Below are 19,955 nucleotides of genomic sequence, written 5' to 3'. Positions count from 1 at the left end.
ACATTTACGGTTGCTGGACAACACATTCTCCCAGGCAGCATTCACATTCTTGCCCAAACCTCAATCCAAGGTGGGATGAAATCTACGTGGGGGAATTAAATAAAAAGAGATATCTGGGTACTGGTTTTTTATGAGGTATGCTTTCAGGTGTTTGATTCTGCTGCATGGACATATTTTGCAGCATTTTTGTCGTGTCCTTCAGTATGTCGAGGTCTGTAGCTCCCTGGGGCAGCTATCTGCCTTCAGGGTGCTCTTTCGAAGTGCTCACCCGCACCCTCAGTTACATCTGCGCCCGTTCTTGTCCCATTCCCACCCCAGCAGCGCTGAGTATTTCAGCGCACATTTCATGCTGGCCGTTAATTGGCCAGCCAGCGTGAACTCACGGTCGGGGGTCGATCGCAGCCAGTTGCCCATTTCCCATCCGCTCCCAGGCCCACTGGTCGCGCGTGCCCGATGACCAAAAGATTCAGGCCAATATCTTGAAGGATTGAACTAAATCTCATCTTTATAAGTATTTTTTACCTTTATCTGCTTTTAATCTTTGTATCTGCATTTTAGTTATTAACTTAATCATTTTTACTTAAGTAACTTTCAGCAGTAGTTTTGTAATAAACTTTATTTTGTTTAAGCATAAAGCTTGACTGCCGAATTATTTTTAAATTGAACCATCACAAATTAATGGTTGCACGCGCACACACACACACACAAACTCTTACTCATGGACCACTTTGAGGAAACATCTTTCATACAAATGGTTGTGACATGGAAGCATACCACTATGCAATAGATTACCAGAAAAGAGCAAAATAAAGTGCCAGAGAAATACTCTTCAATTATATTTTCTAAATGAGAACCAATAAGATGCTATGGTGTGAAAGGAAAACCTAGTTCAATCTAAGAGGTCTGGGAGAGATTGGCAAGGGAAGAAAACTGACATCTTTTTTACAGGGCATGTAATCAGTGACTGGAGTAGATGAAGTGGAAGGTAGCAAATTCTATAAACTAAAATTGAGAATGCAACACATGGTTCCTTGCTTGGGAATGCTAACATGTCATGAGAGACACTGCAAAATCCTCCAGTTTGTGAATATGTTTAGACAGAATTTAACAAAGTTCTGTTGTTGGATGATGTAGAGGAACAATGTTTAAGCTTACATGTTGGTTAGTTGATGTGCTGAAAAATAACAGACTCCAAATGCTTGAAGTTTTCTTTCACCTCTGGATGATTTTATATGACACGGGAGGCAGTACAATTTTTCACCTATAGCCAAATGTACTTTTTTCTCTCACACCCACTATCCAAATTAATATTTGGCCCCTCTCCACCCCTCACAGCTCAGTTGGTAGCATTCCCATCTTTAATTCAGCTACTTGTGGGTTCAACTATTGCTTCAGAGACTTGAACACAAAAATCTACGCTGACATTCCTGTGTGGTGCCATCTTTCAGATGAGATGTTAAACCAAGGCTCTGTCTTCCCTCTCCAAGGGACACGTGAAAGATTCCATACACTATTTTGAAGTAAGATGGGAAGTTATCCCTGGTTTTCTGGCCAATATTTATCCCTCGCTCAACATACAGATGGTCTGTTCATTATCACATTGCTGGTTGGGGGAGCTTGCTGTGTGCAAATTGGCTGTTGCACTTCCTACAGTACAACAGTGACCATGCTTCAAAAGTTAATTGGTTGTAAAGTGCTTTGGGACAACCTGAGGTCATGAAAGGCACTATATAAATGCAAGTCTTGTTTTCATTCTATTCTTCTTCATACAGATAATGGGAATCAGGGAGAAAACTCTCCAATGGTTGGAGTCATTTCTAGCACAAAGGAAGATGGTTGTGGTTGTTGGAGGTCAATCATTTCAGTTCCAGGACATCACCGCAGGAGTTCCTCAGGGTAGTGTCCTAGGCCCACCTTCAACTGCTTCATCAATTACCTTCCTTCCACCATAAGGTCAAAACTAGGGATGTTCGCTGATGATTGCACAATGCTCAGCACCATTCGCAACTCCTCAGACACTGAAGCAGTCCATGTCTGAACACAGAAAGGCCTGGACAATATCCAGGCTTGGGCTGACAAGTGGCAAGTAACATTCACGCCACACAAGTGCCAGGCAATGACCATCTCCAACAAGAGAGAATCTAACCATCCCTGCCCCCCTTGATATTCAATGGCATTACCATCGCTGAATCCCCAACTATCAACATCCTGGGGGTTACCATTAACCAGAAACTGAACTGGACTAGCCATATAAATACTGTGGCTACAAGAGCAGGTCAAAGGCCAGGAATCATGTGGCAAGTAACTCACTTCCTGACTCCCCAAAGCCTGTCCACCATCTACAAGGCACAAGTCAGGAGTGTGATGGAATACTCCCTACTTGGCTGGATGAGTTCAGCTCCAACAACACTCAAGAAGCTTGACACCGTCCAAGCCAAAGCAGCCCATTTGATTGTCACCACCTCCACAAACATTCACTCCCGCCAACACCAACGAACAGTGGCAGCAGTGTGTACCATCTACAAGATGCACTGTAGAAACTCGCCAAGGCTCCTTAAGCAGCATCTTCCAAACCCACGACCGCAACCATCTAGAAGAACAAGGGCAGCAAATACATGGGAACATCACCACCTACAAGTTTCCCTCCAAGCCACTCACCATCCTGACTTGGGAATATATCGTCGTTCCTTCACTGTCGCTGGGTCAAGCAGTTCAAGAAGGCAGCTCACCACCACCTTCTCAAGGTCAATTAGAGATGGGCAATAAATGTTGGCTTAGCCAGCGATGCCGACATCCTGTAAATGAATTTTTAAAAAGACACCAGACCTTGAACCATGGCTCCATCTGACATTTACATACTTCCTCAGCATAGTTGAATGGTTGGAAGATTACATTGACTGATATTTAACACCCAATATATTGTTTTATCCTATATTTCAAATTTATAATTATTTACATTTGACTTAATAATTTCATGCAATAATATATATAATCATGAAGAAGGTGTTCTGAATAAGTCCTGAATTTAAGCATGTTGTATAAGTAACACTGCTCCCAAAATGTTAATCTTCTCTTAAATTTTAATGTTTTTGATCTTTATTATGAAAACCAACCATTGCTTTAATTGATATTGCTGATGAAGCCTGTTGAATTTAATTTTCTCATTACCAGGCTTTGAAAAAAATATAATTTAAATTACTTTGGTTATAACATTGTATGTTATGCTTCTGACAATTGTAGGGATTGTAAGGCAGAATATTAATGTTTAAAATATTAATGCCTAGCTATGTCTAGAATTAAAAAGAAAACTTAGTTCAACAGGGAGGCATAATCTGGTTCATGCGCTATGATTTGTATGATATGAATGAGATACACATAATTTTTTTTATATTACATACAATAGCGGTACCTATTTGATTTTGTAGCTTCTAATATTAGCTTGGTCTCAATAAAAATAAGATAATATGATCATAAGAATTAGCAGAAGTAGGCCATTCAGCCCATCAAACCTGCTCTGCCATTCAATAAGATCTGACTGTGGCCTTAACTCCACTTTCCTGCCTGTCCCCCATAACCCTTAGCTCTCTTGGCGATCAAAGTTCTGTCTGACTCAGCCTTAAATATATTCAAAGACACAGTCCCCACTGCTGTCAGAGGAAGGGAATTCCAAAGACTAATGACCCTCACAGGAAAAAAAATCCTCATCTCCATCTTATACGGAAGACCCCTTATTTTTAAACTGTGCCCCCTAATTCTATATTCCCCCACAAGGGGAAGCATCCTTTCAGCATCTACCCAGTCAAGCCACCTCAGAATTGTCTTTGTTTCAACAAGATCACCTGCCATTCTTCGAAACTCCTATGAGCATATGCCAAATCTGCTCAATCTTTCCTCATGAGACAACCCCTTGCAGAGTGAATCTTCTGTCAATTGCTTCCAATGCAAGTATATCCCCCTTAAGTAAGGAGACCAAAACTGTACACAGCACACCAGGTGCGATCTCACCAATGCCCTGTACAGTTGTAACAAGAATTATCTACTTTAAACTCCGTCCCCATTGCAATATAGACCAACATTCCAGTTGCCTTCCTGATTACTTGCTGCACCTGCATGCTATCTTTTTGTGATTCATGTGCAAGGACACCCCAGAACACACTGACCTGCAGCATGCTGCAGTCTCTGTCCATTTAAATGATATCCTGCTTTTCTATTCTTTCTGCATGGTGGACAGCCTCATATTTTCCCACATTAGACTCCATCAGCCAATTTTTTGCCCATTCGCTTAACCTATCTATATCCTTTTGCAGACTCTTTGTATCCTCCTCACAACTTGATTTCCCACCTATCTTTGTATCATCAGCAAAGTTGGCTACAATACACTTGGTCCCTTCATCATTGATCTAGATTGTAAATAGTTGTAGCCCCAGCATTGATCCCTATAGTCACAGTTTGCCAACCTGCTTATGATCCAATTATCCCAAGGCCAGAAATTTACAGCCCTGTCGCGGGGGGGACAGGGCCATAAAATGTGGCAAGCCATTCTAAACTCCATTGTCTTCACCGGGAATGTAAAATCCTGCTGCTGGAAAATTCTGCCCCAAATCTCTGTTTCCCGTTGGTTAGCCAATCCTCTATCCATGCTAATACATCACCCCCAATACCATGAGCTCTTATCTTGTAACCTTTTATGTGGCACCTATTTGAATGCCTTTTGGAAATCCAAATACACCAAATCTACTGGTTCCCCTTTATCCAACCTGCTTGTTACATCCTTAAAGAACTCGAATAAATTTGTCAAACACAATTTCTATTTCACAAAACCATGTTGACTCTGTCTGATTGTTATAATGATTTTCTAAATGTCCTGCTACTACCTCTTTAGTGGTGGATTCTAGCATTGTCCCCATGACAGACGTTAGATGGTCTGGCCTATAGTTTCATGCTTTATGTCTACCTACATTCTTGAACAGAAGCGTTACATTTACAGATCATATTCCCAGAATCTACATTGGCTTTCTGTGAAACCTGAGGCACACTACTGATTAGAGGCAAGGGACATCTCATAAGGGAGCTTTAAGGGTTTATGCTGGATTTTTGGTAACACAGCCCATTTCCAGAGGTGGCCTGAAATCTGAGTAGAGCTGAGGAAATTCTCTCAGTAGACCATCAGTCAGCTGTTGGATGGATTTGATTTGACCTTTTTAAAGCAGTTTTTCTATTTTAGTGATGCAATTCTCATGCTGTGCCTTGAAAACAGTTCTGTGACAAGAGCCTGGAGAAGGCCATAGTGACCTCATATTGGTGTTTGTAATAGGCCCTGAGCCACCTTCAGTGCAATACGTTTCTCCTGTTTGCCAGAGTTACTGCAACTTTTGGGTATGTTAGGATTTAAACTTGTCTTTTCTGAATGCAGAGAGAGGCAAGTAGATATTGTGCTCCAGTTCCAGCTGAAAGCTGGCATTGACTCCAGTTAAAAACATGAAAGATTTCTTTCAAGTCTGACTCTCTACTTGTACCGGCCACTTATTTAATGTATAAAATGCCCACAACTAATAGAATGGAAGATAAATTCAAACACCATGCAAACAACGGATAAAAATCATCCCTCATATTTGCAAGACAAAAATATTGGATGGAAGGGACATTTGTTCATCCTTGAAATTCCTTCAGGATTCAAAGTCCAATAAGACCATACATACAATCAATCGATATTTTCAATGTTTTTAAATGGCAGCAAATAGGCCACCTGTCACAACAGTCAGTCAATCTCCACCCTTCTCTCTAGGCCAGGTTCAGGGACCATTACCTGGGAGGAACAAATCCATCTGCAAATAAAATGGCCAAGTAGAAGACCTGGGAAAGGGGTGCAGTGGAATTGGTCAAGCATTGTTTACATCGATTCCTGGCCACAAACATTTTGAGAGATGGTATTGTTGCAATAATGCCATGTAGTTGTGGGGCCCAATAGTAATGTCAAAGTTTGGGTAACTTAGCCTGCCTTTCCCCTTGAGGAGGCGTAAACGTCACAGGTGTGAACCCCTGGTCGATTCCCTCTCTGTGGAAACTGGGAGATGCACTTGCTGAGGTGACAGAATTCTTGTTTGGAAATTCAGATGGGCAGCCTAGAACAGCTCTGTAGGAGTGACTTCATTTTTAAAGTGTCTGTCCTATCTAGCAGTGAAACAGGAGCTTTATTCAATTTGTTTAGTTCTGCGAACATATCATATTAGAAGAATCCTGAAAATGATTTTTCTAAAGTACTAGCAGTTTAGTTGTTGATTATGCCTTGTTATTTGAAGCCCATATATCCAGGCAGATGGTCAGACCTCTTAGATTTGGTTTGGATATACTGGGTGATAACTAAAACTATAGTATATATACCGAGTCTTCTGTTCACTTTCTAAATCACAGAAAGAACAGTAATTGGTGAATAGCAAAATGAACAAACCCTCACTCATATTAAAATACACCTCCACTAATATTTAATGCAAGAATTATAACCTCAAAGTCAGGTGACACTTGTAAACCACCCCATTGTACATTCAGATTTGATCATATCATATCAGAATTGGATTAATGCTCTGTCATTAATTTACACATATTTATTATGCTGTAACAAATGAATGCTTTGCTTTTCTTGTGTGATCTGCAAGCTTAAGGGGCAGGCACACTCTTCGTGAGAAATATACAGCGTCTTTTGGAGAAGATCAAATTCCAGAAGAACTGTAGCTCAATTCAGCACAATGACATGACTTGTGAGTGACAGTGATGCATTTCAATGAGAATAATGTCATTGCATCATGTGCTTATAAAATGAAACAAGAGTTACCAAGTGCTTTTCCATCAAGATGGTGCAACTCTAAAATGATAGCACGATTGAAGCATTGCAAAGCAAATTAAAGAAAGTCCTGAGAGCTGCTGTTTCTCTAATTCAAGAAATAGCATATCAGTGAGTGGATTCAGGGCTGTAATCTAATCTTAAGAGTTCGAATGGGATTTATTAAATTGCTTCAATCTTTGATGTTGTACTTTATGACATTATCTGAGGCTCTTAGCAGATTGCAGCCTTGTCACCAAGTCCTTCTCTGTAATCTTTTGTAGAAACCAATTTGGCCACCAGATGGTGATATAACAACAGTGAGAACAAATTCCCCAGTAAATCACCTTATTTCACTTCATATATAAAACTGAAATTTGAATCAGTGATATCCTGAAGCAAAGTTGATTATTTTCCTCATGTACATACTCATAAAACACACATGACTCATATTCTTTCAATTGTCTATGTTCCTGTTAACTTTGGAGTCCATAAACTTTGGAGTTTTATAAAGTTTGCCAACTGTGATTAAATGCATTCCTGGAGGTTTCATCGCATGACATGCCCTCACGCTCTTGCCATTAGTCGGCCAATACATCCATCCTTGTGACACACTGCCTTCCTAGGCCAATTGGAAAGCAAAAATAGCCCCTCTTCCCCCATTTTCAATATTTTTATTCTGGTAAAGAGAAATGTTCAAAGAAAATGACAAAAAGAACAATTTTTTTTAATGTCCCTGTGATTTTTCTCCAGGTTGCACAGAGCTGTGTCCTGGAGATTGATCTTCAGGAGCCTCCAGGCCAATCCCGGAAACTTGGCAGCCCTATTTGTAAGTGATATGCATTCCTCCAGGTTCTGCAGCCAAACTGCTGGATATGCAGCTGACTCCCTGATTTTTGTTACTGGTAGCTAGCTGTCAATAAGTACATAATGTATGGGACGTCTCAACTTCTGACCTTATTCTCAATCCCTACAGTGATCTGACCTTAACTCAATGGCTCCTATTGTCAACCCAGCAAGATCAAGAAAAGAAGGAACTTCCATTAAATATAGCACCCTTTACAACCTCAGGGTGCCCCAAAGCGGTTCACAATCAATGAAATACCTCCAAAGTGTAGTCACTGTTGTAGGTAGACAATTTGCACACAAATGGCAAGAGGTAAGCAACTGGATAATGGGTAAATTTTAAGGGGGGGACGGATTATCCACACCCCCAGTTGAAAAGTTGGTCAGCATCTTGCCAACTTCAAATCCCTCTGCCCGCATGCAATAATACACTGAGGGCAGCCTTAATTACTTGAGAGTGGGACTTCCGCCCCCAGGGGCAGGAAGTCCCGCCCTCAAGAACTGCCAGCCAATCTGATTGGCCAGCAGCTCTGTAGTCCCAAGAGTAGTGGCCACTGTCCCCAGGAAGGAAGAAGATGTCTCCTCGACTTGAAGGCAAGTCCAGGTATTTTGGTTGGGTAGAGGTTGGAGACCCCAACAACGGGGGCAGGAGGGTGGAGTTTGGGTTTTGGAGGCTGGGGGGAGACACAAAAAGGGTGGGTACCATCCTGCGGGGGATGCCGCCAATGGACACAGAGTATCCCCCAGCTAAAAGAGGTAACCGTCCCCTCCTCTCCAGCAGCAGCCTGCACTGTCAAAGCTGCCAAGCCCACTCACCATTCTCCCCTCCTTCCTCCTTCCCCAGCCAGATGAAACATTTCAGTGGAGGCGGATTGAGGCTTGTAAGTGGCAGTTAATTGCCCACATAAGGGCCTCAAAAGGCCAAAGGGTATGCGGGCTGCCTTACACCTTACCTTATCCACCCCCTGTAATATGGGGAACAGGGCAGGGGTGGGCAGGAAGTGGTGGGCTAGGCTCTGGCTTTATTTTATGTGTCCCCTCCTCGGCCTTCATGTATGTTGGCAGGGGACTGTAAAATTCACCTCAATATGCTTCCGTGGTGTTGGCTAAGGAATAAATGTTGATTAGATGGCTACTGTTCTTTGAAAGATCCGTGGAATCTTTTACAATGATCTGAGTAGAAGTCGGGACCTCATGATTCGCAACTCATGGCATGTCCTCTTCTTGCCACAAATTGCTGGGCTTTTTAATGTGTTAATCATGCCAAGCGCCATGAACCCATCATTACTTTTCCATCAAGTTTTGGTCTATGACATAAATGCTTTCTGTCCACAAAGATTTGTGATCTTCAGTCTCATTCACACCCGGAACTTTTCAATAGGGTCAAAATTAGCTTATTTAGCACAACGTCTTCGTAGTTCGCGAAAATAAAAGTCAGAAGTTATTTTTTTTTTAGTAACTTATTAATCATTTATAATGTAGCGACTCAGAGTGACCTGAATTCATAGATCACATACGCCAGGGAAAATATCAAAACATCAAAAGGGCCACTACAGCTTAGCATGCTTGGAGATTAAAGTTTATTTAAGAAGTTACACTGAAGTTCATGGAGATCCTCCCAATCTGGTTAATGAGCTGTCACTTCAGATCTTAGCTCAGCACTGAGTGTCTGATTTGCCGCTATCACATTGCGGCAAATTCTAATTAGGAAACCAGAAAAATTTGGAGTAAGTTAGGTGTGGCGAGATCAGAGGTAGATAGAGAGACTCACAGGGTGGAATTGTCCCAGATTTGCACTAAGTGCGGTAGCGGGCGGGTAAAACGGCATTTTACCCGCTGGCCACAATGGCAGCTTCTTACGCCACGTCGTCCCAAACCTGCCACATTAATTATGCATTTCCAGGATACACACCATTTCAGTGGTGGGTGGGCTCTCATTTGCGCATCGCACTGTCACCTCGCCGTTCCATCATGCCAGGCACCATATTTAAAGTACTGCCACACTCAGTGCTTCCAGCCCAGGACTGCAGCAAAGAAGACATGGCCCCGAAAGGCAAGAAGGCTGCAGCCCTCGAGGCCTTTTGGATGCCATGGAGGCCCACTGTGATGTCTTCTAACCCCGTTCTGGCCTCAGGAGGGGCGGCTACATTACCACTCCAGCTTGGTGGGTGATGGCAGTGGTGATCAGTGCCAATGCTGCACAGAAGAGGTTGGCCATCCAATGCAGACAGAGGATGAATGATCTCATCTGTGCAGCCAGGGTACGGCAACCATCTCATCACTCTAAACTCTCACACTCAAACCCATCACACATTCAGTGGCATCTCACTCACTGTCAGTTATAGGAACATCACCACCCATTCTCATACACACACCCTCACGCATCCATCTGGTCTCATCTCCTCTAGAGATTGCCTCCTCAGCCCTCACCTTCTTGAGGCCACTTGCACAGATCAACATGTGCTCCCACACACACTCTGGGTTACTCTCCTTCCCCAGTACAGCTCTTGTCTTGCAGCCTCTTCCCTTGCCTGAGGTCTCTTCACCTCCTTCCCCACCAAGACCTTGCCCTGCAGCCATTGAAATGCCACCCACGTAGGGCTGGTCTGGTAGGTAAAAGACCTGCTGTGAGCCCCCCTAAAAGTGATGTGGCGCTGCCTGTGAAGCCTGGCGCTGATGACTGCGAGTGCTGCCTGAAGCAAGGTAGGCAAACAAACCTCGAAGTCCCGAGTGAAGTGCAGCTCGCCAGGTGTATGCCTTATATATGCTGTTGTGAAACACGTCAGCGTGGGTGGGTGATCCAGTGGGGGGGAGGGGAATGAGTCGGCGGGCTGGCCTTAATGATATGCTGATGTATTACACTGGGGTTCCTTACGTCCAATGGCGGGGAACGTGATCTGCCAATGGTGGGCGGAGCAGATAATCACAAAATGGTTTCACGCCGTCGTGAAACCGATTTTTGGCTTTCTCGCCACATTGCCCGCTCACGTCACTGAACATGCCTGACGCCAGCGGGCACGGAAAGTCTCAGCCACAGTGACCAATGTCAATCTTACCATTTTGTGAAAATGGGCCATTACATGAATGTAATTATATATCCAGAGTGGTTAGAATGCTATTACATTGAGTAGTTGAGGCCAATAGCAAAGTTGCACTTAAGAGGAAGCTGGTTAAGTACTATTAGGGAAAGAGGAATAGAAGGTTATTCCTGATGGGGTTAGATGAAAAGGTCTGAGAACAAGTAGGTTCATGTTGAGGATTAAACAATGACATGGACCAGCTGGGCTGAATGGCCTGATTCTGTGTTCTAACTTCCATATAAATCTATGTAATATTGTCATTACATTGTTTATTTGATCGAGCCTCAGGATATTCATCTGACCAGCTACAGGATTGTATTCAGCCTGCAGAAATGGGATCAATTCCTGATATTTCTAATGCAAAATGAGCACAGTGAACCAATGCTTCCTTCATATTCCCTGTAATACTTTAGGCAGGGGCGTAGTTGTCAGTTGTGTGCAGCAATGTGTCATTTAGCCATTTTCGGTTTCAGGAAAGCAGCCACTGTCCACAATTCAGCTGGAAATGTCTCCTTACACTTCCATAGTTAACTGAACCAGGCTCCTTGTCCCTTACTGCTAATTCCTCAAGCTTCCATTAATGGACCAGACCTCTCCCCTCAGTGCCACTCTCTGACTGCTGCTGCTCATGGACTAGATCCCTTTTCCTTCAGTGCCACCCCCCAAGAGATGTCACTAATGGACTGGGTTTTCTCCCCCGTGTGCAGTATTGCTCTCAGAATGCTCTCACTAATGAACAACCTCTCGCCCCCCAATGCCACTCCCCAAGGGTTGCTGCTAATGGAAATGATCTTCACCTCTACAAACTGCAGCTGGAACTGTCATGAGAATAGGAGTTCTTGCCTGGAAAGACAGGAATTCCTTCCAGTAGCTAAAGGGGAGATGTGTTTGATTCATTGGCAGCAGCAATCAAAAAGACAAGACGGAGAATGGATGGCAATGAGATGGGGTGGAAGGAGGCAGAAGCTGAGGTTGGTATTGGTGACAGGAGGTATAGGAGGGTGGAGGGTGGAGGAGGGAGGAGAGAAGCTGGAAAGATGTTTTGGGGAGGAAGGACAGTGCCAGAATTAGTTCCGATGGAGTCGGAAGGGGGAGTGCCAGCATTAACAAAGGAAGGTGAGATGGCAGAACGATAGCGATTTAGGCATTGGGGAATCGGGTATCTCATTGAATTCAGGGAGAAGGAGAGGGAAGTATGCAATGGGAGGTTTGGAGAAGGATAGATTTTTTCTCTGTTGGATGGGATATATTGTTTGTGAGAAGTAATCTGCTCGTTGGTCTGTTGAAAATCCAAATGTCACTTAGTTTTTCCGTTTTGTAAATTGAAGATTTATTAATTGTGAAGTATACAAGATCTTAAAATGAAACAGAATGCATCATTTCCAATTTAAAATTGTATTTTTATAGGGGCTGGTAACATGTTCCAAACTACTCTAGAAACAATCACCAATTCTGGGATTTCAACATTTGGATTTCCTCCTGCAGCATTTTATGGAATTAATGTTGATTTTCCATTATGCCGGAAGGAATGCTGGGTACATCTACAGCTTAAATAACAAAGCTCATGGAACTACTTGTTTCGCAGGTCACTGATTTACAACTAGGTCATTCATAAATTTTCAGGTTTTGCTAGTTTTCTAAATTGGCTTCTTTGCTTCTTGGGAATCACTAAATTTGAAATTGGGAGGGGTGAAGGAAAAAAGGGTCAGCCCCTCCTTGCATATTTGAACTAAGTCATGTCGCTACATTTAGGAGTCAATGCTGCAAGCTTGGGCTGTGTTGAAATCAGTTCAGTTCTCTTGTAAGCAGTCTTCTCTCTGGCCTCTAGGCAGTGCAGCACCTGAAACACTTTACATAGAAGTTCCAGCATGGAAACAGACTCATTGGCCCAACCAGCCCATGCTGGTGTTTATTCAGTGTGCCCCTTCTCCAATCGCCACTGAATAATGTCACACATTCAATTATAAATACAACAACAGCAGCAATTGCTTGCAATTATATCGCTCCTTTAACAGAGTGAAATGTCCCAAGGTGCTTCTCAGGAGCATTAGCAAACACTATGCGACACTGAGCTGCCTGAAATACTAGAAGTGATCAAAAGCTTGGTCAAGGGGGTAAGTTTTATAGAGTGTCTTAAAGGAGAAGTGAGAGGCAGAGAGGCTTCAGGAAGAAATTCCAGTGCTTGGCCTGAAGCAGCTGAAGGCACAGGCAACACACACAAAATGATTTGTCAAAAGTTCAAATTTTCCATGAAACTTGCTATAAAATGGGGGCAAGACAAGAAAGTGGAGTTAAAGCCACAATCATAACAGCCATGATTTTACTGAGTGACAGGGCAGGCTCGAGGGGCCAAATAGCCTATTCCTTTTCCTATTTCTTATGCTCTTGTGTAAGTGACCCCCCACATATAGACCCACTTCTAAAATTTCCACTACATAACTGACTTGATAGAAATTCAGTTCCTGTAGCACTCATCCTTCTATCTCTTAATACTACTAGTTAAGATATTTGCTTTGAGAACGCTCATTTTTGACTTTGAATAATGAAAAGAAAGCACTTGCATAAGGTGCTCAGGACATCCCAAAGTGCTTTAAAGCCATGCATTATTTTAAGTTCAGTCACCGTTTATTATTTCCTACCATTTATGTTCAAACTCTTCAGATCAGCTGTAAAAATGGTGGCAGACTAAAGATTCATTGCACTGATTAGTCAGCAGTTCTTTGCTTTTCTTGATTGAGTGGCCTGGGCTCGTCAGCTGGATGTTTTATTTGTAACCTTGACAACGGACTACATGCTCCACTCTGTCAATCTGCAGTATTTACTACCTTATAATTGACTGAAATCCAATAAATGATTGTATTTTCATGTTTTTTTTCCTCACTAGGAGGGAATGAATCAGCTCGGCAATAGTCATTGGCCATGAAATTGCTCAGGGCCCGAAAACAGGATGGGAATCACAATGCGCAATTAACCTGCACTCATTAATGCCAATGCAGGCAGCATGCAAACTTCATGCTGTTTGCTAATTTAAATGATTTAGCGGTAGCCAGCAAAAAGTGCTCTGTTGTGTGGATGAGTGTCCAAGTGTGGACGCAAAATTGTGAGAAGTTAGCATGTATTAGGGCAAGTGCACATAGTCAAGTTGTACCACTTAAAGGAGGAAATTATGGCTGGAACAGGTGCTGGAAGTCATTCTAAAAGTGAGTTTGATGCGAGGAACACTCAATAATGGCACAACATGCCAGAGAGAAGGCCCCGAGGCTATAGTGCTGGACTAGAAGCCTTGGTGCAGGAGGTAGAGAGGAGAAAAGCCATATATTCACAGGGAGCCAGCAGACCATCCAGACAACTCTATGAAGGCAGTGCAGGGAACATATAGCTGTGGAGGTCAATGCCAGGAGTCTAGCCCTGAGGATATGGGTGCAGTGCCAATAAGTACAGTGACCTCACACAAGTGGGCAAGGTCAGTGGAAGTTCCTTCAAGTACCATATCTTATCATCTGCACCACTAGCCTCAGATATTGCTCAATGTACCACATCCCCATCATTCACCAACCAACAATCTCTATCAATGATGATTCATGCCAAACATTCATAGTTTCACCTCACCCTCACACAATTGGCACTGCTGCAAGCCTGATACCCACATCTCACAGCTTGCACACAACTATTCAGCTATTCAACCAGGACAAGCACTTTACTGAAATACATTGAACCATACTCAGTGACATACCTCACTCTCTCTTGCAGGGTAAAACTAGAAGCAGCAGCATCTAACCAGTGGGGAACAGGCATGGCTGCTTGTCCTTACTCCCATGGGGGAGATGGTGGTCATCATCATTGGAGTAGCCATGAATGCGGCTGAAACAATAGAAGATGATAGTATCCTCACGGAAGTCTCGCATCCCACTTCATTCTCATCCCACACTCTCATCTGATTTCCAAGCTGCAACTCTTGTTTTCCACACTCTCCTAATCTCACCTCAATGGGTCTGACACAGCTCGCATCTGAAGCGTGGCACAAGCCACTGATGCCATTTTGGAGACAAAATGGCACTTGAAGCATTGATTGGGCACTAAGGAGCCGAATTTTGTGTCTGTTGATTTTTTTCTGCTTCACTGAGCAAAATTTATATTTATGTTTGAATTAAAGTAAGACATTTGCAGGTAGTTTTAGTTTCTATATATACAACTATCCTTCTGACTGCCTCCACACAGCAGCAACACCCAAATGTTTAAACAATAGTGTATTTCTACAGGATAGGAACTATTAACATACTATTGTCAATGCAAATAAATATAACAGCTTTATTGTAATGTTTTGTACATGTAAACTGGAAAGAAATGGGTAAAGCCTGTCTGAGATTCTATACAAAGTAACCACCTATCAATATTTTTATATTTTCTATGAAATTGTATGATACAATAGCAAGCTCCACAGGCCCTCTCCTACACCAAAGCAATAAAATAACCTGGAATAATATTGACACTTTGACTTTTTCCACACCTTGATGGCTGCCTATCTTATCTCAGCCCTGTATAAACAAAAGAATTTTTTTAAAGACCATCTAAACCCCTTTCACTGCCTGTATTTCTCATGTGACGTCATCAGCAAAGTATTCAGATGTAGAGACTGAAAATATCGTAATGTCTTCTCCCTGTACAGATACTGACTGACTTTACTGTGTTTTTATCCAGTCATTCTGAGTTCTGATTAGAAAATTTATGAACCAAGAAAGGGTAACATAGAAAGCCTTCCTATCCAGCATGTAGGTTCAGACTAATAGTTACCACCTCAGCCATGTGGAAAAACCTGAAACACAGGGACTGGTATCAACGAAACTAAAAAGAGGAGCATACCTGACAAAGATCTCTGATGAGTTGGTGTTCAGTAATAGGTTCCTTTGAAATATTCCTATGACGATTAACAAACAAAGAGTTGGAACAAGATTAAACATGTCTCTATAAGGTATATACACAAACATTTTGTGTTCTGTTTACTTAAATAAAATATTTCTTTGCAATCAGATTTTATTAAGTTTCATACTACTTCAACATAAGTACAGTACCAGTAAACAAAAACCATTCACCCTGCTTTCCAGAGTGCACTACAAAAACTGGTCAAGTAAGGCTCCTTACATAATTTGTCATGCATTCCTACAACGTTCAAAAGTCAAGTATGTTTTATTGTCTCTTCCTTCTCTTGAATCTGGCAACAAGCACAAGCCAAGGAACTGCATCCAACACGCTTACAAATTATTTTACCTCCATGGGACAAGGTGCTAAGCACACGGAGGCTTCAGAAAGGTAAGTAGCCTTTGTAGCCTCAACTGGAATTTTGAATGCAGCCTTACTTTCCACGTCCCTCAAGTAACTCTCAGAAAAGTTAACCTAATAACATTATAGTGCTCAGCTAAAAACTTGGAGTCAAATACATATAAATATGCATATGCTGGGAGTTTAAGGCATTAAGTAGGATTTTTAGCTCCTAACAGGGGCAAGCACAGAGGTGGGTGGGCACAAAAATCCATGTCGCTCTCCAGTATGCCAGATTGCCAACACACCACCGCACCCGGACCATTTTCCCCCTGCACAATGGTGGCCCAGTTGATGAGGGCATTTTTCATTTAAAATTTTTTTAAAGTTAGAGGGAGGGCACCTCTATCTTGAGGCCTTCCAGCTTTGAGAGCCACTTGCCATCCTTAGTTGGACATCAAGCCTGTACTCTGGCCACTAGTTGGTCAATTCGAGAAAATCATTTTCAGGTGACTGTTCCCCACCTAGCGCAGCGTTGTAAGCCATGATATCGAGATCCTGGCCAAATCCTAAAGCCCTGTCCATTGATATATACAGTCACAGGCAGCTGGAGCACAGAGACGGAGAATGTGAACTTGTTCACAGACAGGATTTGGTCACATACGCAAAAAGCAGTTTGTACATGCGCAGTGTCTGTCACACTGTCGTGTATATAAAATGGGAGTTTGTTCAGCTGGCTTGGTCGCTCGCACTCTTGCCTCTCAGAAGAAGGTTATGGGTTCAAGTCTTAATCCAAAACCTGACTAGATAAACTGGTACTTTACTGACGAAGTGCTGCAGTGTCAGAGGTGCTGTCCTTTGGAGCAGATGCAAAACTGAAGCCTGATCTACCTGCTCTCCTTGCCCGGTTAACAATCCTCTCTCGACCAAAATAACCAAAAACATAACATTAACATTTCTTATATGTCTGTGGGATCTTGATGTGCCCCAAGTAGTTACTATTTAACAGTCACCAAACTTGAAAAATGTCATACAAAATACATGGAAAGCTTTGAAATATGTCTGAAAGATATAAGGTGCTAGATAAATGAAAATCTTCACACTCACATTAACACACACACTTTTTATTTGTGTTGTTAAATGCTGTTACAGCTGAAGCCCACCGATTGAATCTGTTTTTTTAACAAAATTCTTTTTTCCATAATCAAAAAATGTTGAAGGTTTTCTTTTATACACTTACAAGAATGTTGCCAGGGCTGGAAAATTGCAGCTCTGAGGAACGATGAAGTAGGCTAGCATTGTTTTCCTCAGAACGGAGGAGGCTAAAAGGTGACTTGATTGAGGTGTACAAAATTAAGAGGGGCCTAAATAGAGTAGACAGGGAAGACTTGTTTCCCCTAGCGGTGAGGTCAATTACCAGGGGGCACAGACTTAAGGTGATTGGTAGAAGGGTTAGAGGGGACATGAGGAAAAACCTTTTCACCCAGAGGGTGGTAGGTGTCTGGAATTTGCTGCATGGGTTGATGGTTGAGGCAGAATCCCTCAAATCATTTAAAAGGTACCTAGATCTGCACCTGAAGTGCTGTGACCTGCAAGGCTCGGGAGCGGGTGATGGAAGGTGGGATTAGAATGGGCAGCTAGTCTTCTTTTCAGCCAGTGGAGACATGATGGGCCGAATGGTTTCTTTCTGTGCTGTAACTTTTCTACGATTCTATGGTTATCCAAGTACATGCTGCAAAAATTGTTCAAATACAATGCTATGATGTAATCCACACCTGACTCCTCTGTGGACAATACAGGTTTAATAAAAATTCTGTCCCAATAGTTACAATAATTTCCAAACAAAAGTCTCTTGCCTCCACTGTCATTTTTTGTTCTTTCCTTTATTTGATGGCTGCTATCCTCCAGACTAAGTGGTCCTAAACATTTCACAATCTCAATAGAGAACTGTTGAACTGTTTAGAACCACTGCACAAGGAAGACTTGCAGACAGCAGGCAGTCCACTAACACAACAGCACCAGGTCCCACGTGTCCTCCCCTGTGATTAAACACTGCTTAAGCTCAAAACTACAAACTCGATGAGCTCTCCCCGTAATGATTCTGTCATCAGTACGAAGAGAAAACAATTGAACAAACAAAATTACCATTACAGTTCTATCCTGATTTAGATGTGAAACAATACCTTTGAATTATGGCAAGGGAATGGTTTATCTCTAAACAGCCCACACACATACATTTCCTTCTCACTTGCTCAATTGTTTGATTACACAAATTCCTTTTGAAATTAATATCCTGATTCACTTCAATAAGGAAACATTATATGGCAGATTGCTTGGAAATATGCAAGGTTCAAACAGACTGGAACCTAAACATAAAATGTCACGTTTGAGGATTTTCGGATTATTTTTCATGAAAAGAATTTGAAAATAAAAGTTGCTTTTAACTTTTGGATTGTAAAATAAAGTGAGTTTACACAGATTTAAAAATGAAGACAGTGGCTAATGGGCTTTTTGGGTATTAAAGGAAAACATTGATAGTACTGTAAGGGACAAGCAGAAACAATTGGGGAATCATTATTGCACCCCAGGAGCTCTGAACAAACATTCAGATGTTGAACTTTGAAGATTATTTCAGAGAGAGGTGGGGGGCCACATCAGTAGGTTTGAATAGCATCCATTCTGGCCAAGGGGACAGGCTCCAACATTCTGTGGGGACAGAAAGAGATGTAGTAGACTCATGGGATCAATCCAATTTTGTTGAAAGGAAAAGTTGGAGGATGGTGAAATCACATTTTTAAGTCAAATAAGTTGAACAACTGTTAAGGCTTATTCAGTGCCTCCTTTACTTTGTATCATTATATAAACAGAAGTTGTACTAATTGAACTAAGTGAAGTTGATTGTAATTCATCATGAAATGAAGCAGCTTAACAATTCATTTCAAATCTTTCCTCACTAAGGGCCGGATTTTTTTGTGGCCTGATTCAGGTCCGGACAGAGGGGGACAGCTGAAAAAGACATGGCGACATGATCCCCGCTCTGTTCTAGATGGCCAAAATTTTCATGAGAGCGGGGGAGCACAGGCCTGTGAACTATCGTTGAATCCAATTAAAGTGGTTAAGAGGCTTGTTGAATCCCGAGTTCTTACTGGTTTTTAACTTCAGTGGAGGAGGCCAGGATCAGGAATTGTTTGCCTCAGAGTAGCTGAAAGCAGTCGTGGACCAAGTCAGGAAGGTCAGAAATATTTCTGCAGGTAAATCTAAAGGCTGATCAAAGGTGAATGGGCTTACCCTTTTGAAGGGAAGGTTGTAGCAGCTGATCGCAGGTCAGGGGAGGAGCAGCATTGAGAACTTTGCCAGTTCTAGTGGTCATCACTCTCTTAGTTTGGCATAGGAATCGGAGCAGTGGGCAAGGCCATTTGGACTCCATTTGACCAGCAGAAAGGGTGAGCTGAAAATGGGTGCTTCACCCTCAGAAACAGGCCACTGTGGAAGAGGAGCAGCAGCCTGCACAGGAAGGGCAGAACCTAAGGCATCAGGAGGCTAGCGGAGAGGGACAAGGGGCACGAAGGAGAATGAAGAACTACCTTATGCACAGGATCTACAGGCAGAGGCAAAGCTACTTGGACAAGCCTGAAAACCAGTGCTGAAGGAAACTGCAACTCTCTGGGCTGATGGTCACAGGCATCTGTGCCTTTGTTAGTGTGCACCTCACACCACCTCACCACGCCCTGTTAGTAATAGTCAAGGTCACTTTGGTCTTGAATTTCTGCACTGCTCTTTCAAGGGTCAGCTGTGGATCTCTATGGTACCTCACAGGGGGCTGCACGCTAGGGTATCACCCAGGCGACAGATACCCTCTTCACCAAGGCTAGGTAATGCATCAGATTCACAACTGATGGATAATCATAGACCAAGAAGGCACTGGCTGCAATGCCTGGAATGGCCAGGTGTCCAAT

The 19,955-nt window shown here is 42.6% G+C and overlaps 1 protein-coding gene across 2 annotated transcripts in view; it reads right to left on the bottom strand.

Moving 5' to 3' along the window:
- LOC144693097 (kinesin-like protein KIF26A) overlaps positions 1-19,955 on the bottom strand; it is a 280,736-nt gene that overhangs the window by 245,032 nt on the left and 15,749 nt on the right. For both annotated transcript variants that reach the window (XM_078562489.1, XM_078562492.1), the window contains exon 2: positions 15,604-15,658. In XM_078562489.1, the coding sequence (XP_078418615.1) occupies positions 15,604-15,658 (55 nt within the window). The remainder of the gene's footprint in view (positions 1-15,603; positions 15,659-19,955) is intronic.

The sequence above is a fragment of the Cetorhinus maximus genome, chromosome 18, assembly GCF_964194155.1.
Source record: "Cetorhinus maximus chromosome 18, sCetMax3.hap1.1, whole genome shotgun sequence".
In the NCBI taxonomy this organism is placed as follows: Eukaryota; Metazoa; Chordata; class Chondrichthyes; order Lamniformes; family Cetorhinidae; genus Cetorhinus; species Cetorhinus maximus.
Note: the sequence above shows the minus strand (reverse complement) of the source record. Positions and strands in the feature narration are given on the sequence as shown.